A 16,952-nucleotide genomic window follows, 5' to 3' on the forward strand; every position below is an offset into this window, starting at 1 on the left:
ATCTGCATTATTTTATTGTAATTAAGTTTTACAGTTCTATTCTTGAATTGAAAATCATAATTAAATCTATATAGTTATGGTTAAAATGTATATGGACCTGCTAATAAAGGCATGGAGCATTCTGCAATGCACAGTAAAGGCTTATGTAGAGAACAGTTTTTCTCTTCATGTTAGTCAGTAGGAATAAAAAAACAGTTTAGGAGGAAGTCAGACACATGTCAAATGTACATTACCTTTAAAGAAACTTAGAATGATCTCGGATGTAGCCCAAATACACTGTGTGCACAATTATTAGGCAAGTAAGTATTTTGACCAAATCTTCATTTTTATGCATATTGTCCAACTCCAAGTTGTATAAACTTGAATGCTTATTGGATTTATTCATATCAGGTGATTTTGTATTTGTGTAATGAGGGAGGGTGTGGCCTAAGGAGATCAACCCCTCCCTCGATATGAAGGTGTGCATAGTTATTAGGCAGCTTCTTTTCCTCAGGAAAAGTGGGTCAAAAAAGAGATTTAACTGACTCTGAACAGTCCAAAATTTGAAAGTCTTTCAGAGGGATGCAGCACTCTTGAAATTGCTAAGATATTAGGGTGTGATCACGGAACCATCAAACATTTTGTTGCAAATAGTCAATAGGACCGCAAGAAACGTGCTGATAAAAAAAGATGCAAATTAACTGCCAAAGATCTGAGACAAATCAGTCATATTCCAGAACCGCAACCTACCTGGAGTGCCCAGAAGTACAAGCTGTTCGGTGCTTAGAGACATGGCCAATGTAAGGAAGGCTAAAACCCGACTGTAACGGAACGTCCCACACTCCGCTTGAGTGCTTCTGTCATATACCGCTTCTTATCAGTCTGGATATAGATATCAGATATTCCAGCTGCTCTCAAGCACACAACGAGACGAGACTTGTTTGTCTGCTGAACATGGAGTCTTTAATAGAACCAAGAATACAACCGTATATACAGTTTAAAGAGGAGGTAACCAGAACATAAATTAACATGAGCTAATTAACTAATCATTTACCCAGACTAGGCAACTCATAGATATGACCTTTCAAGGTAGCTGTCCAGTCTCCTCGCTCACCTGCTATACAATATACATTATCATAAGTGTAAACACAGGACATCTTCACACAACAGCAGGGTCAATTAGCACAGAGAACAGACAGATGGCTGGAGTTGGTGATTAGCATCTAACAGTATGTGTCCCAACATTATGAATGAGTTACTCTTACAATTAACCCGTTGAGTTCAGAATCAACAAACAGTAAGTTCTTTACAGATATCCTGGAATATATTGTGGATAATAATTGCATAATAATCCCATCTCAGGTAGTCCAAGATAGCATTTTTCAGTCATCCTATGCCCCTAGTGGACATAGGATGATTTTAGACAAGAGAGGGTCCGGGGATGTCCTGGGTGAGTCTGTCACACCGACCACCACTGAACAAGACACATAAGTTGAAACATCAAGACTGGGCCAAGAAATATCTGAAGACAGGTTTTATGGACTGATGAGATGAGAGTGACTCTTGGCGGACCAGATGGATGGGCCTGTGGCTGGATCAGTAATGGGCACAGATCTCCATTTCGACTCAGACACCAGCAAGGTGTAGGTAGGGTACTGGTATTTTTAAAGATGAGCTAGTTGAACCCTTTCAGGTTGAAGATTAATTTAAAATCAACTCTGAAACATACTGCCAGTTTTCAGAAGACACTTTCTCCAATCGGTGGTACAGGAACATCGCATGCATCAAGTACTCCACTGCGTGGCTAGCCAGTAAAGGCCTTAAAGATGAAAAAATAATGACACGCCCTCTTTCCTCACCTGACCTAAACCCTGTTGAGTAGTGGTTCAGCCCGTACATAGGGGGTGCACGGGCGCCGCCCCCCCCCCCAGGCAAACACAAGTAAAAATAGAAAAAAAGGTCCTTAAGTGCACTGTGTTCGGGCGCCGGACACAATGACCTATGGGAAGTGCCACATCTATGCAATCATGAAATTGCAGATGAGGCGTTTCATTTGCAGGCTTTTGACCCGCCTTGCGGCGCAATCCATCGTAGTATGTATTACTACGACCGGGTCCTTTGACATTTGAGTTATGATGTCACTTCCGGTTTTCCCTGTACCAGTGCGCCCGAGCGGAGGAAGCATGAGGAGCAGAAGACACCTTTATTCTCGGTCTGCCTGTATATCTGCCGGGTCCTGAAACTCCCCCTTGTCATTGTTATCTCTGGTCAGCGTGAGTAGGAAGCTTGCTTCACCTCTTCCCTAAGTCCGGACCTCTGATCCCCCTCCCTCCAGATCGTGCTCTCACTGCTCTGTGTTCACTTGACGCCAGGGTTTGGATGGAGCAGTGCTTGTGCTGGAGGGGGTGAGTGGGGGTGGGGGTATTGCTTCTGGAACAAAGTCACAAAACTTTTTGGATTTTGGAGAGAGGGTGAATATGAAGCCAGCCTAGAACTGCTGTGCTGAACATGAAGCCAGTGGACACCTCTCTCTCTCCAGCTGCCAGGCATCTCTGCCCAGCCATTTCTATATACCACCCCTAAGGTCCCTAATATTTCACATAGCAGGAACAAACATTCCTGCTCACGTTTTCTTTTTTTTTTTCTTGTTTTTCGCACATAGGGTAGCACATTGACTTGAATGGATTGCCATATGTGTGACAAACGCATCATAGAGGCTTTAGAAACTTTTAAGGAATGCAGCTTTGCCACATAACAAAATACATGTCTGCTCATTGCATTTGGGGTGCCACTAACAATTAATGGCACCACAAGTTCTATGCACATGTGCAGTGCATTTCCAAAATGCACTGCAAATTGCCCATTACCTGTGCACTTTGTCACACATTCAGGAAACCTCAAATGTGAATGTGATCTAATGCAGTGGCGGTGCGTCAATAAGGGCTCACAGGGGCTGCCACCTCTCTCCAGCCACCCCTCTAGCACCAATAGATAGATTCAGCGAGACCTGATTAGAGCCAAAGGGACAGTGAGGCTGCATTTGATGGGGCACAGTGAGGCTGCATTTGATGGGGCACAGTGAGGCTGCATTTGATGGGGCACAGTGAGGCTGCATTTGATGGGGCACAGTGAGGCTGCATTTGATGGGGCACAGTGAGGCTGCATTTGATGGGGCACAGTGTGGCTGCATTTGATGGGGCACAGTGGCTGCATAAGATGGGCCACAATGGCAGCATTTGATGGCACAGTGAGTGGGAGAATTTGATATTGCACAGTGGCTGCGTGTGATGGGCACAGTGGCTGCGTTTGGGCACAGTGGCTGCGTTTGATGGTACAGTGGGCCACAGTAGCTGTATTTGATTGGGCACAGTGGGAGCATTTGATGGCACAGTGGGAGCATTTGATATGGCACAGTGGCTGCGTTTGATGAGCACAGTGGCTGTGTTTGATGAGCACAGTGGCTGAGTTTGATGAGCACAGTGGCTGCGTTTGATGAGCACAGTGGCTGCGTTTGATGAGCACAGTGGCTGCGTTTGATGAGCACAGTGGCTGCGTTTGATGGGCACAGTGGCTGCGTTTGATGGGCACAGTGGCTGCGTTTGATGAGCACAGTGGCTGCGTTTGATGGGCACAGTGGCTGCGTTTGATGGGCACAGTGGCTGCATTTGATGGGCACAGTGGCTGCATTTGATGGAACAGTGGCTACGTTTGATGGCACAGGGGCTGCGTTTGGCACAGTGATGCTGCAATTGATGGTGTGTTTGCACCCCCCCCCCCCCCACAAAAAAAAAAAATGGGACCCAGCCGTGTCTGCTGTTGAGAGATTTACGGTCAAGGAAAAACCATACACCTCTCTGATCAGTATTTGGGAGGCTGTGGTTGCTGCTGCACAATAAGTTCATTCATAACAGATCAAGAAACTGACAGACTCCATTAATGGAAGGCTTATGACTGTTCTTTAAAAAAAGGGTGGCAATATTGGTCACTGTTTTATTTTTTTTATTTTTTTAAATTTCAGAAATGTTTATTTGTACATTTTGAGATGTTTGTTTATTATTCTCACTTTAACAGATGAAAGGGAACATTTTCTGTTTTTCATTTAGTTGCGTAGTAATCCTGCACACTAATGTCCCGTACACACGATCCGAATATCGTACGACAGATCGTACAACTTTTTTCGCTTAATAGTCGCAAGTAGAAATTAAATAGGTTATTAAAGTGACGAAAAATCTCGTACGACTGAAAAAAAAAGTAATGTCATTTGTTGTAATGTATTTGTATTGTATTTTCGGACGACAACTGTGTACTGACTAAACGAAAATCGTACGATCTGTTTTTTTACGAGAACATTTTTCGTGCATGTCCTATAAAATAATATCGGATGAACTGTCATGATCGGCTCTCGAAAGCTCTGTTCTAACGATCTGATTATCGTACGATTCTTCCTCAGACGACATTTTTCGTACGATATTCGGATTGTGTGTACAGGCCATAAGCCTCCGTTCAAATTGACTGCGGCTTCGAAATCGTGCGACTTCATTTGAAATCTCACGATTTTAAAGCCGCATGCAAGTGCAACTTCTGGTGCGATTAGAAAGACATCTGTGCAGCTTAATGCACAGATGTCAATGCAAGTCGGATCCAAAATTGCCAAAAGTAGTGCAGGGAACTGTGTTTTCAAATCGGTGTGGCACTGCAAAGTTGGTGTCGCACCTCTTTGAAAAGTGCGACTGCTGGCAATAGGGTGCAACTTGTCTGTCAAATCCCATGACAAGTCACTCCAGTGTGAACGGGGGCTAATGGTTGCTGAATAATTGTGCACATGTAGCCAAAGCCCCACTTTTACTTTCTTAAATATTCAGGTTGAGGTTTTTTAACATTTTGGATTGACCGAGAGCACTGTAGTTGCTGAATAATGAATTTAATCCTCAAAAATACAACTTGTCTAATTGTGCACACAGTGTACATGTTTGATGCACCTGAAAGTGTGATGCATCTGCTCATCTACCCATACCCTAAACATGTTTGCTTGCAATGGATTACACTCTGCACATCACCAATACTTTTTGTTCTGTCTTACATTTTTTATACAGTCTTGCATAATGTGGGGTGATGGAAATACAGGTTCAGTAGTTCACAAGAAGTCTGCATTGTCACTGATATAGAGCAGTTACTTTGTTTAGACTATTTGTTATTCATTGATCTAAATTCCAGCAGACCTAGCCTCTTGGCCCAGTCATTGAATGTCACAGAACATCAGATATTTGGTAATCTTGTCTATTTATGAAATGTCCTGTCATTTGGCAATCAATGTCATGTGCTTGTTGCTAGGCAGATATTAGCAACTAGGAGCATTTTCATTAGATTTTCTTTAAATTAAATGTTTTTATTTGTTTTTAAACTGAGAGCTCGCAGGGTTTATGATGGCTGCCTATACAGTACTGTGTCTTTGCAAGTACCAGATTTAGCATTTACTTGTTTGTGTTAACACCCTAAAGTGCTTGATTTACCTGTACAGAACCTGCTGTGGTTCAGTTATGCTATGCTACTAAGCACTTTGTTGCCAGGTAATTAAAAGAACGCGTTTTCCTCGCTGGAATGAGGTCTTAGAATTTGATTTACGAGGAATTGAAGAACTGGATCCTGGGGATCAAGTGATCAGTATTGAAGTTTGGGACTGGGATATGGTTGGAAAGAATGATTTTCTTGGACGTGTAAGTGTCTGTCCTTCTTATTCCCTTTTTATCTGTCAGTATTTTGTCTCTGTCCTATTGTTTCATTAGATTTTTTTTACCTATTGTATGAATGACCTTCCTTTCTTCTGTGACACCACATATGTTTGAAAAGTGTCTTTCATCACTCACCCTGTCAACACCCCCTCCAGGTGTGCTTTCCCTTGGAGCCCCTTCACAGAAATCCTGCGGTGACTGGCTGGTTTCGTCTCCTGCCTTTTGGAAACACGGATGAGGAGAATGGGTAGAATATCGCTTAAATATATTATCATACCATTACATTGTTTCCAAAAGGAGAGCAGTGGAGCAATGGTTCAGTGAACCTTCTTTTTTCTCATCACTTTGACATGTCCACACTGTGCATAGCCACTTATTTCCATAATGAAACAATTAGCACATTAAAAATAAAACATTCATATAAAATGTGTTCTTATCTGATACTGACAGTAACAAAGAAAAATTTATATGCATCAAACAAAAAGTTAAGTGCTATGACATACTTTATTTTAAGTGCTACTAAACCCACAACAGAACAATCAGTGTGTATATGCAGTAAAACATGCTTGTTATACTCACTGTGGAACCTAAGGGGTTAATCTGCTGCATTGTGTTAAAAGGCTGTTTGATCCTGTCTTTTCTGTTCCTCCCCTTCTTCCATGGTCCCCAAATCATCTACTGTCCTGATAGAACAGAGGCTAGGGAACAAGCTGCACATGTTAAGTTTGGTGTGTATTGCTAGAGAGTTCTCCTTGGGAGAGCGCATGTGATCAGCATGGGGCCAATCAGCACTGTGCAGACAGAGGGTCAGGGGCCCTGCATCCCTAAAGGACAGTCAGCACAGAATGGAAACTCCTCCTACAAGCTTTAACCAGACACTAATAAAAGTCACAAGACTGCTCTAACTTTAGATGCAAAAAAAGGTATTTAGCAGACTATATTTACTAAAACTATTGCATGTTCATGTTCTTTGTACTGTGGGAGACCAGATATAGTGAATGAAGGGTCCTTGGTTTAGTAACCCAATAAACAAAGGGCAGATAGTAGATGTTAGAAACATTTATCAGGACTTGTATAGTAATGTTGAAGAGGTTCCATCACTCACCCATGTGGCTTCCTCTGCTCCTAACACTCATTGAACTGATAAATCTACTTGAATGAGTGGTAAAATGTCTTCATTGTTACTGAACAAGTCCAGATGAATGCGACTACTGTCATCATTCTATACCATGACCTAGATTATTATTATACAGGATTTATATGGCTCCAACAGTTTACACAGAGCTTTACAACTTGAGGGTAGACAATACAAATTCAATACACTTAAATACAGTAGGAATCCGAGGGCCCTGCTCTTTAGAGCTTACAATCTAAGAGGGTAGGTCAATAACTGTGGCGGATGTGCTGATGGAGAAAGTAAATGTACAGTTTTTAGGTGGGGGGCCATATAGGCTTCTCTGAAGAGATACATTTTCAGGGATTGTCTGAAAGTGGACAAAGTAGGAGAAAGTTGAACAGAATGGGGTAGAGCATTCTAGAGGATGGGAGAGGCTCTTGAGAAGTCCTGAAGGTGAGCATGGGATGAGGTGTCAAGGGAGTTAGAGAGCAGGAGGTCTTGGGAGGAGCAAAGAGAACGATTAGGTTTGTATTTTTAGTCTAGGTTAGTGATGTAGCTGGGGGCCAGGTTGTGGATGGCTTTGTAAGTTATTCTTAGTATCTTGAATTTAATTCATTGGTTGAGTGGCAGCCAATGGAGGGGTTGGCAGAGGGGATAGCAGACACTGAGCGGTTTGTGAGGTGGATGAGCCTGGCAGCAGCATTCATTATGGATAAATGATATGATATGATAAATGATACCTGGATAAATTAGAACTTTCACAGACATTGAGGTGTTTCTACACCCCAATCCAAACCAAAATCCCAGTCTCCCTTTCCCTTTACTCTTAAAGTCAAGCCAATAAGCTTTAACATAAGCCTAAAAAGTGTACCTTTGTTCCTTTTTGAACTTAAGGCTCCTCAATCTTTGTTCACATTATCCCATACTTTATCCTGTACTGATGTTAAAATGTAATAATAATTAATAATAATATTGTGTCTTTATTATATACTGTATGAAGGCATTTGTATCTAGGATTCAGATATGCTACTAGTATAAAATAAAGCCATTACATGCATTACCAGATAGTGTTGTGAACATCATTTTCATTTTATCATTGAAGGTAATTTTTCAAACTGGAAAAAATATATATCTGAAGCTTATATGCAGCTTATTTATGATGTATTATCATGCAATGATTGGATTTAGGTATACCATAACTGTATGGCTTGGTGCATCTGATGCTGCTAGTTGGCAAACTCCAACCTTTAATGCCTCTGACAGTTTATGAGCTGGGGCTGAACGTAGTTAACACCTATACAGAAATTAAAGGGGTTGTAAAGGTACAATTATTTTTTTCCTAAATAGCTTCCTTTACCTTAGTGCAGTCCTCCTTCACTTACCTCATCCTTCGATTTTGCTTTTAAATGTCCTTATTTCTTCTGAGAAATCCTCACTTCCTGTTCTTCTGTCTGTAACTCCACACAGTAATGCAAGGCTTTCTCCCTGGTGTGGAGTGTCGTGCTCGCCCCTTCCCTTGGACTACAGTAGAGTAAGGATGCCCACGAAGACACAGCTCCTTTCTCTTTCTGCAATGTAGAGAACGTCCTGACTCTCCTGTAGTCTAAGGGAGGGGGCGAGTACGACACTCCACACCAGGGAGAAAGCCTTGCATTACTGTGTGGAGTTACAGACAGAAGAACAGGAAGTGAGGATTTCTTAGAAGAAATAAGGACATTTAAAAGCAAAATTGAAGGATGAGGTAAGTGAAGGAGGACTGCACTAAGGTAAAGGAAGCTATTTAGGAGAAAAAAAATGTACCTTTACAACCCCTTTAAATGCTGGCTCTTATCGTTTAATACACATCTATATTCTTTGCACTTTGTTATTAATTAAAGCTCTTTCAGCCATATTAAGACAAATAACAATTTCAATGCAGTGCAGCAGCCCATAATGACCATTCAAGCAGCATTCATATTTTTTTGTTCTGTTAGTGTGAATGCAGCCTATAGTTCACTGTTAACATTTTGACTTGTTTACTGTTAACATAATTTAAATAACTTTTTGTGTTGATAATAGGATATTAATGTGCATTTTCCCATATGTGGTCATTCAGTCATGTGGCTCTGCCCAACTTATTATCAAAGAGAATGGTATAACACATTAAAATCAGTTGCATGTTTGTTTTTTCTGGGGTTTGTAAAAAAAACTCTTGTTTGTATACCACTGTGTGTCCTATCTGGACTTGTTTCTCATTATTTTCTTATCTAGAGGGAAGCTTGGATCACTGCGTGTCAAAATCAGCCTGTCTGAGGAACGTATCCTGCCCTCTGTGTATTATCAGAACCTCATTCAGCTCCTGGTAGAGTCTGTTCAATCACCTGACCAGGTGGGATGCACAGATAGTTGTCTCACCAGTGGTAGCTAGTGGGTCGTATGTAACATTTCTGTGCTTTTATCCAGGGTGACTGCAGTCTGCTGGCTATACTAGAAGACATGTGTTCTGCTGAGAGCCGACAAGAAGTGGCAGTTAAGCTGGTGAAAATCTTTCTAGGACAGGGTCTGGCAGTAACCTTCCTTGACAGACTGAATATGCGAGAGGTGAATCGAACTGGTAAGGTCATCTTTGTCAAATGCTTTGTATTGTCATTATATTCTTCATGCCCCCTATTGCTCATTATTTTATTGCTGTCTCGACATGCATGTTGGACCATTAAAGGGGATGTTGAGAAGTATGTGTGTGTGTGTGTGTGTGTATGTATATGTGTGTGTGTGTGTGTATATGTATATGTATATATGTATATATATATATATATGAAAAAAACACACACACACGCACCTCCTCGCCTCTATGCTGCATCATCAGTGTAATGCTGCAGCTGTGCCATGTTGGCTCTAAGTCAGTCACTACTCTCTGCTTTGCCCCTTCATTGCTCACTGTATAGTCATAATCCTTCTAGAGCCTGGAGCTATAGCCTACTATAAACTGACCCTTGGTCACTGGAGTAAAAACGCAAGGGCACTTCTGTGACCCAAAAGATAAGTATGACCAAAATATCTTTGGCCATACTTCTTTTTGAATATGAACTGCATTAAATGTGCTTCTAAATCATGGGGACCTTTATCATTTCTGCACTTTTACTAAAAGTTCTGAGTAATGTAAATTGTTCCAGGTGCAAATACTTGTCTAGTCATGGAGTCCCTGAGGTGCTCACCACCAGGTCTTTCTAATCATCTTTAACTGAGAGAAATATGAAGGTTTACTAGTGACCTTATGGAAGTTGATTGAATATCATGTTGATCTAATCACTTCAGTGCTTTTTGCTTTGCTTTTTGAGTCCCTGACGTGGAGTATTCAGCAAGTGAAGCCAGATATCCTGATTTGTATGCTTGTTCTGGGCAAGTAACTCAGGAAGTAATAAAGTCACAAATTTTGTATTGCGGTCCTCATATTTCTCCTAACAAAGGTTTCTAAAAAAAACTTTGCCTGTTTTCTGCATCCTAGGATTTCTCAGCAGAATTGTTGGAAGAATAAGAAAATAAGGTGTTATCTCAATGTTTTGTAATAATTAGCCTTTGAAGGTTGTAAACACTGTGTCATGGGACTAGCATATTACCTAGCCCTCCAGATCCAGTACCATGCACATCTGCAGCTCTTTTCTCCCCTCTCTTCCAGGTCTTGCTGGCTTTTCTGGGGCACCGGGAGCCATTGGCTCCCAGTGCTTTTAATCAAAACCAGTGACCAGGGAGCGGGTCGAGTCCCGCTGTCTGTGTCAGTGGATGCAGCAGCGAGGCTTGGGGGCAAGCACGCACGCATGCCCCCATGGGGGCACTTGACCAAGAGAAAGGGGGGGCAGGAGCTCCGGCAGGGGGCACACAAAGAGAAGGTTTGCGGCCACTCTGTGCTATTCCATTGCGCAGAGCAGGTAAGGATAGACATGTTTTTTATTTATTAACATTTTTACCTTTTACAATTGCTTTAAGTTGTCTCTGTTTTTGTCTAACATGGCAGTCTTAATTTGCTCTGTTATTTTTTCCTCTTTTTTACAGGTGACCCAAATACTCTTTTCCGGTCAAATTCACTTGCTTCAAAATCAATGGAGCAGTATATGAAGGTAAAGCAAAATCTTGTTCCTGCAATTTTTTTTTTTCTATCTACTGCAACACTTTATTTCCATCTTAAAGTGAAACTCTGGCCAGATACCATTTGTCTAGTTTTGGGTAGTGTAGGGAAGGGTTACTCTTAGGCTAGTATTGCTAATCCTCCCCATTGGAGTAGATTTTTTTTTCAGTGAGAATGAATTTACTCACGTATCTGGAGCAGCTGTCCTCAAATAGAGACTTCCCCTCTTTCTGTGATGGCTATAAAAGTTTAGATTTCCTCTCACTTTCTGTCTTGGTCTTCAGGACATATATGCAATTCCCTAAGGGAGACAGACGCAAAAAAAAATAGACAGTAGTCCTGTCTTCCATACTCTTTTTCAAATGTAGGGAAAAATACACTGTGGCTGGAGTTCCACTTTAATTTTATTCTCTGCACGCCATTTAAATCACCTACAGTTTGCAATTCTTCCAGATAGTGGGTATGCCATACCTTCATGAAGTACTACGACCCATTGTTACCCGGATCTTTGAGGAAAAGAAATATGTTGAACTGGATCCCTGCAAGATTGATCTAAACCGTAGTAGGTAAGAAGCCAAAACAGGCTACAGAGCATATACCCTTGAGATACTACAGAGCATATACCCTTGAGATTCTCTAAATTAAAGCAATTGTAAACCTCAGACATTCATTCCTTTGTTCTCAGCATGAATCACTTCTGCAAAGTGTTCCTGATACTAAAGGGGCATACACACTGATACTAAAGGGGCAGAAACCGGACGACATTTGGCCCGCGTGTACAGCAGCTGGTTTGACAGAAGCCAGCTGAAAGTCCGGCTTTTGTCGAAGGGGCATGACTGAAAAATGTTTACCGATCGGCTTTTGATCAGCGCTTTTAGCCAATGGCTGAGAGCGCTGCCCAGTGTATCCTTGCCCACTCCTTGTCGGAACACAATAGCTCAGTGAGGGAGATCTATGTACCGGATAGTTAGTACAGCGGCTTCTCCTGAGCTCCACAGTTTTTTTGTTTAGACGCTGGGTTGAACGAAAAAAAAGAACAGCTAATGTGTACCTAGCTTAAGAGAAAAATGTGACAGGGGAGGGAGCTCCAGCTTATTGACAGTCTCAGCTCTGCTCCTGTAAGCTGTGTCCCTTCCCTCAAATTGGCTTTCAGAGCTCTCCTCACTGAGCTCTGCAGAGTGTGACTTAAGCTCTCTGCCCCCCCCCCCCCCTTTTTGAACTCTCAGACAAGCTTTAAATGTTTCTATAGGTTTAAGGTTTTTTTTTATCTTAATGCATTTTGTGCATTAAGGTAATAAACCTTCTGGGTGCATTTTTCTCCTCAGCCCCCTTTATACTTCCCTGAACCCCATTTCAATCCAGCGATGTGCATGAGAACAGAGGCTCTCCCGGGTCTCTCTCTCCTCACTGGCTCACACAGCAGAAGAAGCATTTTTTTCCCAGCTGCATGTAACTACTTTTACTTCTATCCTCTAAAACAGGGGTGTAAACAAAGGAGAGAAGGATATGGGAATCCCACCTATTTATCAAATATGTAGTACTCACCGATATTGTCGGGGGGGGAAAAAAAATTTAGTGTACCAAGAGAGAAAAAAAGAAAAATGACTGCTGCACACCCTTAAGAGTTATTACTACGTTTTATTAAATATCAGAAAATAGAGCATAAAAGGCATTAAAAACACACAGGTAACCAATAATGGTATAGTACCCTAGAAGTGACCTGAGAATACACTCACAAAAACGAGACGGAAAAAATCAGTGATAAATTGAAAACTGGAGCTCGATCATCCAATAAGGAGATCTAAGTCCATAACTCACCCATTCACCCTCCACACAACACAAAGAGACCCCCCACCCCAAGCACATATAAAACCCCCACTGCTATCAATAATCCTAAAGATTTCCACACCATGCGGTGGTTCCCTGTAACTACAGGTGAAAGTACCACCGTCTAAGTGGGAAAAGTTGCAAAAAAGAAAAGCTCAAAAATGGGGACATGAGAAGGATCCACTATATAGTGGTATAGTAATACTGCTCAATTGGAGATAAATGGCAAGTGATAAATCAGATGAGAGAGATATAGTCCCAGGGACCGCAGACAATTCTACTAGGCTGGAGAAAAAAAGTGGTGTATATATGTATATATGTATATATGTATATATATATATATATATATATATATATATATATATATATATATAGTCTCTGCTCTTCAGATGGGTCGCCGCGTCTGGCGTAAACAGTTATTCAATTTCCATCAGATAGTAACTGATAAGGAGGCATTCAACAAAAATATATATTTGAGACACTGTAGTAGTGATCATTATGTATCAGAGTTCACCTATGCTGCACTTAAGAGGACTTTGCAACAATGTAGCCACAATTAATTGACGGGTTCCCATTACTTATGGGTAGTGTCCATTCAAATATATCAAGTAGATATGTCCATCAGATATTGAAATCTTGTTGAACTGCTAGTGGCAATTAGGCTTACATGAATATTGTATGTGTTGATATATACACTGTTGGTGAGCAGATAATTGATCAGCATTCCACAGAAAATAAACGGTTGAAGTTGTACTCACTGTTGGGCTGTTATGTGTAGCTCAGAGTCGTAGCTACCACATCAAATCTGTACTCACGTGCTGCCAGAGAGATTTGCAGCCGAGCCATCCATCCATGTGTAGCACACAGAGCCTGAAGCACTCCTCCTCAGTGCAGTAATGATAGGTGAATAATATAGTAATGTCCAGTATAGAACTGCGATTATACAGTGTCTTCAATGATGTTGGGCAAATACCAATCTCCAAAGTTGAGAATAAAGAATGTATTAGGTCTCCATGGGGTCAGTCTCTCCAATTTGAGCGTGCAAGTTATGTTCAGATTGCACTGTTCATGTCTCCATTTTTTGTTTTTTTGTTTTTTTCTCTCTTAAAACAGGGGTGTCGAAACTTTTTTCAAAGAGGACCAGGTTTGATAAAGTTAACATGCTTGAGGGCCAACCATTTTGCCTGACCTTCTTTGAACCATTAAAATTTGGTCTAAGGCCAGGTTCACACTATTGCAAATGGGATGCGGGATCCCCGCATCCAGTTCGCAATAGCAGGAGATTGTGACCGTCTCTATGGAGCCGCTTTACATATCTCCAATGCGGCTCCGCTGTGAATTTACACAGGAGCCCTGTGGGTCTTTTCGTCCGTTTCAGGCCCGAATTCAGCCCAAAATTCGGGCTGAAATCAGACCTGAAACAGTGAACCAGGATGCACCGGACCCCTGCTGTGAGCCGCATCAGCATTAGGTGTGAGCCAAGCCTAAACCCTCATACACATGATCGGATTTTCCGCAGACAAAGCCTTGGACTTTTGTCCGAAGGGTGTTGGCTGGGAATTTATCTTGCATACAAACGGCACACAATTGTCGGCCAACAAACATGAACGTAGTTACGTACTACGTAAAATTTCAGCTCTTGAGCGTCACCCTTTGGGCACCTTCTTCTAATGTCGTGTTTGGTGAGCATTGATTCCGAGCATGCGTGTTTGTACTTTGGACTTGTGTCCACACAATCGGAAAATCCGACAACAGACCGTTATCTGCGGAAAATTTTAAAGCCTGCCATCCAACATTTGTCCACGTAAAATCCGACACAATTGTCTGATGGAGTGTACAAACGGTCGGAGTTTCGGCCAACAGGCTGTCATCACACAATTCCCGTGGAAAATCTGATTGTGTGTATGAGGCGTTAGTGTGTTTTTCTGAACACTATTACACTGCCCAACAAGAATTCTCTTGCCTTTGTGGCTGTGTGTGGTGAAGAGATGAACATATTTACAGGGCTTTTTTTCCTCTGGCTCAGTTTCCTTGCATAGGAAAAGAACAGGCGAGTTAAAGGGACTTATATTATGCATTCTCTGCATCACACTGTTCTATTGTCTGCAAGATTTAAATAAAATAAAACTGTAGCATATGTGAATTCAGAAACATTTATTGTTAACTTGTTTTGGTCAAGTCATAATAACAATGCTGTCAGGAAAAAAAAAAAACATTCTTGGTAAAGTATTATAATAAGTGTGTGTGTGTGTATGTGTATACATAGATATAATATATATATATATATTTTTTTTTTCGTGTCGCCGAAGTTTCTCAGAATCATAATGTGTTCTGTTCTGGGTCCTGGGACCTGGACACTTTGTAGATCTTTAGGTGGCATAAACCCTCAATTCCTAGGTCTGTATCTTACCTGATAGCTAGACCTCATTATTTGCCTTAGCTGTCCACAGACAGCTAGCAGAATTGGCACTTTACTGCCACTGCTCCTAATTACAAGAGACATGCAATTCCAACTTGGTTAGTCCATTTTTCCCTACCCCTGTCCATTTGAATTTCCAAGATTATACCAGGTATTCTGAGCTTAATTGTCCCTGCCAACCAGTGCAATATGTTAAATCCCAAACACAACATGAGTGGTCTCACTGTATCGAGTTCTTCCAGATCACAATCCACTAAGTGTTCTGAGGCAGCCATTTTTTCCCCCCTCAAGGGCCTTACTCTAACATTGTTTCCCTGGTTGAGTCCCTACATTCTCATGAGTCTTCCACACACACCCTGTACATATGTGGTGTCCCAGATTCTGCTGTTCTTACAGCGTGGAGCGTACGTTTGTGCAGGGGGTCCGGCATGTGGCCCCTCCTGTGCTTCCTCCACTGCCCCCATGGGACCTGAATTTAGTCCTCTCGGTGCTTCAAGAAGCTCCCTTTGAGGACATTCGAAAGATTCCTTTGTTGACTCTGTCACAGAAGGTGGTTTTTCTGGTAGAAATTACCTCAGTCAGATGGGTGTCTGAACTGGCGGCCTTGTCCTGCAAGGCTCCCTACTTGGTCATCCATGAGGAGAAGGTGGTGCTGCGGCCGCAGCCATCTTTTCTCCCAAAGGTCGTTTCGGCTTTTCACATTAATGAGGACATTGTGTTACCATCCTTGTGTCCTCGGCCGAAAAACCCGAAGGAGGCCACTTTACATTCCCTGGATGTGGTTCGGGCCCTACGTGTGTACGGCTCTGTTCCGGAACTCGGACTCACTGTTCGTGTCGGTGAATGGTCCTAAAAAAGGTCTGGCTCTATTGAAAAGCTCATGGCATGCAAAACACACCCAAAAAACTTCCACCCACATAAAGAGGTGCAACAAAAAAGTGCAAACGGGTGCTTACGTCAATTGGTCCTCCGTAAGAAGGACCCAACCCTGATCCCCCGGGGCGTTAGGCTCCTGACAGGGACTGAGGTACTCGCAGGGTCTGTGCAACCAAAGCCGACACAGACCCCCATTCCTTTAGAGGGTCTGCCGAAACAGAACCCTCCCAGTACTAGGTGGGGCTACCCCGAAAGGAGACCCCATGAGAGCAGACGAACTAAGCCAGAAGGCCATGTCCACCCACTCCCAAGACGTTCAGGGCTGGCCCGAGGACCCGCACCCTACTATGCAAACGTGACAAACGTGAACACCAAACAAAAAAAAACATTAAAGTGACAAACAAAGGGGAAACAAAAAGAAAGTGCGGGAGAAGGAAGATTAGGAGAGTGAAAAAAGTGACCATTGTGCAATACAATGGCCGGCCCTCCGGCCAGGAATCAAAAATTCCTCTGGTCCTGACCAAATGGCCTGGCCCTAGAGGCAGGTGGGTAAAAAGTGTGATAGTGACGTGACCAAGGTGCCAAAAAGCAAATGTGCCGGTAGAAACACAAGTGCAATTACGGCACCCCTGGTCTGCCACTCCAGGGGCGCATCACCATAGGCTTTCCAACAGAGCGCCCTAAAAAAGGCAACCATTTCTAGGTGGATCAGACAGGTTGTGCTTCAGGCCTATGCCCTGAAGGGGCGGACGCCTCCCTTTCAGGTTATGGCGCATTCGACCAGGGCGATCGGTGCCTCTTGGGCTTTCCGTCATCAAGCCTCTGTGTTACAGGTGTGTAAGGCAGCGACCTGGTCGTCAATCCACACCTTCTCAAAATTTTACAAGGTGGATGTGAGTGCAT

General features: G+C 42.5%; 1 protein-coding gene across 3 annotated transcripts in view; it reads left to right on the forward strand.

The window, feature by feature from the left end:
- The window catches only part of RASAL1 (RAS protein activator like 1), a 162,234-nt gene that overhangs the window by 116,070 nt on the left and 29,212 nt on the right, over window positions 1-16,952 (forward strand). For 2 of the 3 annotated variants that reach the window (XM_040351928.1, XM_040351929.1), the window contains exons 7-12: window positions 5,547-5,693; window positions 5,864-5,955; window positions 9,076-9,193; window positions 9,268-9,418; window positions 10,855-10,919; window positions 11,381-11,493. In XM_040351928.1, the coding sequence (XP_040207862.1) occupies window positions 5,547-5,693; window positions 5,864-5,955; window positions 9,076-9,193; window positions 9,268-9,418; window positions 10,855-10,919; window positions 11,381-11,493 (686 nt within the window). The remainder of the gene's footprint in view (window positions 1-5,546; window positions 5,694-5,863; window positions 5,956-9,075; window positions 9,194-9,267; window positions 9,419-10,854; window positions 10,920-11,380; window positions 11,494-16,952) is intronic. The other variant, XM_040351930.1, reaches the window with a different exon arrangement.

Source organism: Rana temporaria, chromosome 1 (genome assembly GCF_905171775.1).
Source record: "Rana temporaria chromosome 1, aRanTem1.1, whole genome shotgun sequence".
In the NCBI taxonomy this organism is placed as follows: Eukaryota; Metazoa; Chordata; class Amphibia; order Anura; family Ranidae; genus Rana; species Rana temporaria.